Source organism: Nicotiana tabacum, chromosome 10 (genome assembly GCF_000715075.1).
Source record: "Nicotiana tabacum cultivar K326 chromosome 10, ASM71507v2, whole genome shotgun sequence".
Classification (NCBI taxonomy): Eukaryota; Viridiplantae; Streptophyta; class Magnoliopsida; order Solanales; family Solanaceae; genus Nicotiana; species Nicotiana tabacum.
The window spans coordinates 135,242,177-135,247,562 of record NC_134089.1 but is presented as its reverse complement, the minus strand read 5'-3'; the positions used below and the strand labels follow the sequence as shown (position 1 = coordinate 135,247,562).

General features: G+C 39.4%; 1 protein-coding gene across 1 annotated transcript; it reads right to left on the bottom strand.

Annotated features, from left to right (window-relative positions):
- Positions 1-1,996: 1,996 nt before the first annotated feature.
- LOC142165403 (uncharacterized) lies at positions 1,997-3,124 on the bottom strand. Its single transcript, XM_075223968.1, has one exon. The coding sequence runs from the start codon at positions 3,122-3,124 to the stop codon at positions 1,997-1,999; it is 1,128 nt and encodes a 375-aa protein (XP_075080069.1).
- Positions 3,125-5,386: the final 2,262 nt, after the last annotated feature.

The window sequence follows — 5,386 nt, the reverse complement described above, 5'->3', positions numbered from 1 at the left end:
GCTCACCCATCTTGGCAGCTTTTTCAATTTCTACAGGTGACTCGTACTGAGAAGTCTGATTGTATGGAGCCGAGACCCTCCAAGCCATGTTTGGAAAGTAGTATTGTCCATCGTAAGCATGAGATGGTGGCTCATTATTTGGCCTCATCATAGGAGGTGGTAGCGGAGTTGTATACACAGGTGCACAAGACACGACGAGAGGTGTGTTCCTAACTGGTGCGGCAAGAGGCTGCACATTGGAGGTACTAGAGCCGGCATGGAAGCTGTAGTTTGGTACATATCCTGGTGGTAGAATGTAATCACTGGTTGCAGGGAGCGGTGGTTGAGTAGCCTGGGGTATGGTGGAAATTTCCTCAAAGGGACCTTGAGGCGGAGGCTGACCAGAGACCCAAGCCTGATACACATCAGTCAGTTGTTGTTTCAATCTTCTTACTTCCTCCGACTCTTGCTCAACTAATTGACCTTGAGGGTCGTCACTGACCAATTCGATTTCATCATTGTTAGCCATTGCAACATTCCCCTTAGATCTGGTAAAGTAATGATGTGTTGTCAGTTTCACCACAAACCGACCACCTTAGGCTTACTAAATCAGAGGCAACAAACGTGTTAGGGCTAAGCATTTTATAAATACGAATCACATGTACATATGCTATGCTCCTAAAATTATCACCGTCTCTAACATGCTTCTGGAAGGCTTCATGTTTCATTCCGGCTTATAAGGTCGCTGCTTATTGATGCTCTTATTTATTCCTCTCTCTTCTTTTTTTTGCACTTTTTTTTACACCTTGCACTTTTTTAGAGTTATTGAAAAATATTTCGATCGAACCTTTTAAGGGTTGCCTACGTATCATGTCGTCGCATGAATCAGATCATTCCGTAGTTCAGGGACATGACCATTTTTTTTAATTAACAAAACAAAGTTTTCCTCTTTCTTTTTTTTTATGTACAAAAAAACAACATTTTGTTTTGGTTCATTTTTGAATTTTTCTAAAACAAAATCTTTTTCATTGACTTTTTTTGGGTACAAGACAAAGGAAAATTACATAAATATACAACCCAAAAATGAATATTTAAATAAGACCGGACTCGACTCGAACAAGACGAATATTTAAGCAAGACTCAAAACACCAAAATACTCTTACAAACTTGATGACTACAAATGAACAATCAAAGTGTATTGCCAACTAAAAGAAGACATTAATCTCCGAAGGAGAATCCACCGGCATTACTGTAGTTAAGGTGTTTATTCCTGCGGTTGACCTCCCATATCATGGTATATACACATTAAGTCTGTGGCAATGTGGCATGCGAAGTTGGGCGCTACCATAGCAAATTGCTCTCGGATCAAACCCTGACAAGTCACACACACTCGAGCGGTATAAGTAGCCACCTCATAGACCCTCCTTCTAACATGCACCTAGCTCTGACTTAAAAACTGGATCTATCGCTCATGGTTATTGGCTATGTCTAATATATCTGCCTCGTGTTGTGACGCCAGATTCAGCTGGTTTTGGACCTTTTCTAGCTCATTCTCTAGATGGTTCTTACTTGATTTTGTAGCCATGGCCCCAGCCCTTAGATCATGGATGATAAGGTTGTAATGCATTTCTTTGTGCTTTAGAATGGCCGCTTGTTGTTGAGTAGCGGCTTCTATTCTCGTTTGTCGAAGTTGTTCTTGAAGCGCTTGAACCTCATGTATTAATGTGGTTTTCTCCTCTTTAAACTCAGTATACTGCAAATCCCTATTCACATTCACGATACTTATATCCCTACGTAGAGCCCGGATGATGGATTCATAATCTCTTGTTATTTCTTCCTTGACCTGCCCTACTCTTGTTCTGATTTTAGTCTCCTATTCTGTCGTGTTCTTCAGAACTTTCTCCTTCCTGGATCCAAAAGCATCTTCGTCATAGAACCACTTAAAATATGCAGGGTCTAACTCTCCTCGATCCTTATCTTCCTCCATAGTGTGAAATGCAAGCACCTTAATTTCATCCTAAACCTGTTGAGCATATGCCTCATGAACATGATCCTCTAATGTTACCTTCCACGTGAATCTTTGCATGTGCTCCACTATGGGCACTACTTGTTTTCGACCTAACTGGCGTAGGGCTCTCATAGGCACATATGGTTGAAAACCCCGAAGACCCATCAAAATCAGAAACGAATGGTGGTAAGACTTGTATATGACTTCTTTTGGTGAGAACCAGTGGTAGTTCCATATGATTTCAGTAGCGGTCAACTTTTGAAGATGCCCTCTCCATGCTTTGACTCCCTTGGGGAAACTACTATCTTCAGTCAAATCTTTAAGCCCATCTCCAAGCTCAGAGTTTCTCCAATGAACACTAAAATTTATCCGTGCGGGATGACTAAGAATGTGCTCTAAAATCCATATTTGGAGTATGATTTTACATCCCTCAAAGAAATCCTTTCCTTCCCGACACTTGGTCAAGGCACGGTAAATACCTGACAATATCATTGGAATGATAGTGACGTCCTTTCCATGCAATAAAGTGGTGACTATGTCAGATAATCGAATATCAATATTTTTTTCATGCCTCGGGAAAACCATCGTCCCTAGAAATGCCACTAGGAATGATTTCCGCCCATGGTTTTGCCAAGCTTTGTATCTAATTTTAGTATCAAGCTCTTTTCCATGCTTTGAAAATCCACCTGGACACCCATACCTGTCGTACAAGAAATCCAATCGAATGTGCCCTCGTTCCACACTTGCTATTTTATTTTGGCTGATTGTCATCTGCTCAAGGAACTTACTGTCAGTGACATCCCTTGGGGCCAATGGTCTCTTCTTCTGAAGCTCATCACATAACCTTGTGTATCCAGCTAACTCCTCCAAAGTGGGAGTCATTTCGAAACCATTAACACGGAATACGTTGTTATTAGGATCCCAAAAATGCACCAATGCCTCGATTAAGTCCCTCATTGGGTTAATCTCCATAATATTCACAAAGTGACCCAGATGATCCTTTATTTTTTCCTGCTCACAAATGCCTATATTTTTCCACCATTGGCTCAACAACCGAGGTATTTTATGCACAAGACAAATCTGTGGGGGCTCTTCATCTTTTAGCCTTTTGTCAAATCTTCTTTTCAATGTATCCATATCGCACCTAAGTGGCATAACACAAGGTTAGGACTGATGCAAGCTTAGATAATACAAAAATCTCTAATACCCTAGGTTTGACTCATGAAGGTTAGAAATGGCAATGTGGGACTCAAGTAACTGACCATAACCATGTTTTGAAGTGAGGGTTTACTAAAGAGCGGACACCCTCGTTGGAGGAAGATACAATTTTGAAAACCAGACAATTGTGACCCAAATGGTAAGACTTGATCAATTTGTCCGATTTAGACGCGACATCATACCATAATAGGGTTGTCTAGGTATCTTGCATAGAGTCAAGAGTGCGCAGTTTATGAAAATCAAATTATCCTCATAACATTTCTGAGCAGGATCTTAAAAATTGATCGGTTCAAGAACAAAATGATAAAAGGGCAAAAATGGGTATAATTACGGAGATAACCTTTTTGACTCTTTCGAGAAAAGCTTTTAAAGCCGCCTCGACAGAAATGGCCAGGCACAAAGGAAAAATGATAAAAGTAGTCAAAAATAGACAACATGACTATTATTATGAAAATGATCCTTTGATACTCCTGGGAGATGTTCGAAAACTATTTCGGCAAATATGACCAGACAAAAATAGATAGAATGGCCATTTCTATGAAAAACACCCCTTCAGTACTTCCATGGAAGGTTTAAGACTGCCTTGGCAAAAATGGTCGGACATAATGGCAAAATGGTAAAAGGTGAAAAAAGATGGATAAAATAGCTATTTTACAAAAATGACCCTTCTGCACTTCCGTAGAAGGTTTAAAGCCTGTCTCGACAAAATGGCGCGACAAAACTAGATAAGATAGCTATTTTTATGAAAAAAGCCTTTCAGTAGTTCTGTAGAAGGTTTAAAGCTTTCTCATCAACAATGGTCGGACATAAGGGCAAAATGGTAAAAGGTAACTAAAATAGTAACTTATTTTTATTATTTTCGAAATTTTATGCACATGCATAATTTTTGTACTTTCTTTTTCTTTTTTTTTTTGAAAAATATGGGCTGAACCCGATGGAGGTTGCCTACGTATCTCATATCCGGTGAGAATTAAACCCGCGTAGTTCTGTGAAACTAGGTACTTTTCTCTTTTAATTTTTATGAAAATTAAATCTTTACACCTCACGCCAGACTACAACAAAATCTTCTTTTTTTTAAAAGGATTATTTGTACTAAACTAGGAGAATGATTATTTTTTTTAATAATTCCGCTACACTAATTTTCTAAAGCCGGTCGATAATGCAAGTAAGCTTTCCAAATGATGTATCAAGTAGCACATAAGTGAACATGATTGTCTCAAAGAGGATACCTGTCTTATACGGACCCGACCCCTGTGCCGAGTTTTGCAAAGTCAAATGCACGTGATGCAAATAAAGCGAACCAACTAGGGATATCCGGCATGAGGTTTGTTCTTCTAGGTTTAAATCTTGGAGGAGAATGTATCTAGACTGGTTTACTCGAGCGAACAACCTCGAGCCGAGGAGGGTCAACGTACCGATAGCCATTGCTTTCCGGCTTAGTTGGTGGTGCTCCCCAACTAAAACATGTGTGACTAAAATTCTTCACCAGGTGACAAGCACCTTGGCTATCTCAAAGAAAGTGGGTTATGTCAAGCAAATGCCCAATTTTTAATTTCAAGAAGACTCAGAAGGAGTGCGTCAGAAAACAGTTTATATGTACAGTCCAACAATGTCAATATGGTAAAAAGCGAACAGGTAGCACAGTAGGCACAAATAAATCACAATATATACAAGATTAATAAAGCCAAATAAAAAGTCAACATGTACAAGCTCGAATTCTAGTTGTCCCCAGCAGAGTCGCCAGAGCTGTCACACCCCTTTTTTACCCGCGAAAGATATGTGTATGGATTGGTGGGTTAAAGAGTTTTTCCAATTAAAGTGACAATTTTGAAACAGGGATTATTTTGTTTATAGAGTCACCACTTGAAATTGATTTTTGGGTGTTCCAAGTCACTTTTATTTGAATCCCTATTCAAAGGAAGATTTGATTCTTTTATATCATTCCGCGAAAACAAAGTTCGGGTAAGAAATTCTGTTGATCGGGGAGAAGGTGTAAGGCATTCCCCGAGTCTCGTGGTTCTAGCACGGTCGCTTTATCGACTTAAAACTTGGCTTGAATTAATTTTGGACAAACCGTGATTTATATAATTTTCATGTTTTACCTATCCGCTTCTATTTCTTGATTATTAGAATTATAAAAAAAAGGATTTGGATATGTCACACCTCCTTTTTCCGCACCCG

Bases quoted from the DNA above. Each gene is read 5' to 3' on its own strand.
- LOC142165403 (XM_075223968.1), bottom strand. From the start codon at position 3,124: ATGGATACATTGAAAAGAAGATTTGACAAAAGGCTAAAAGATGAAGAG.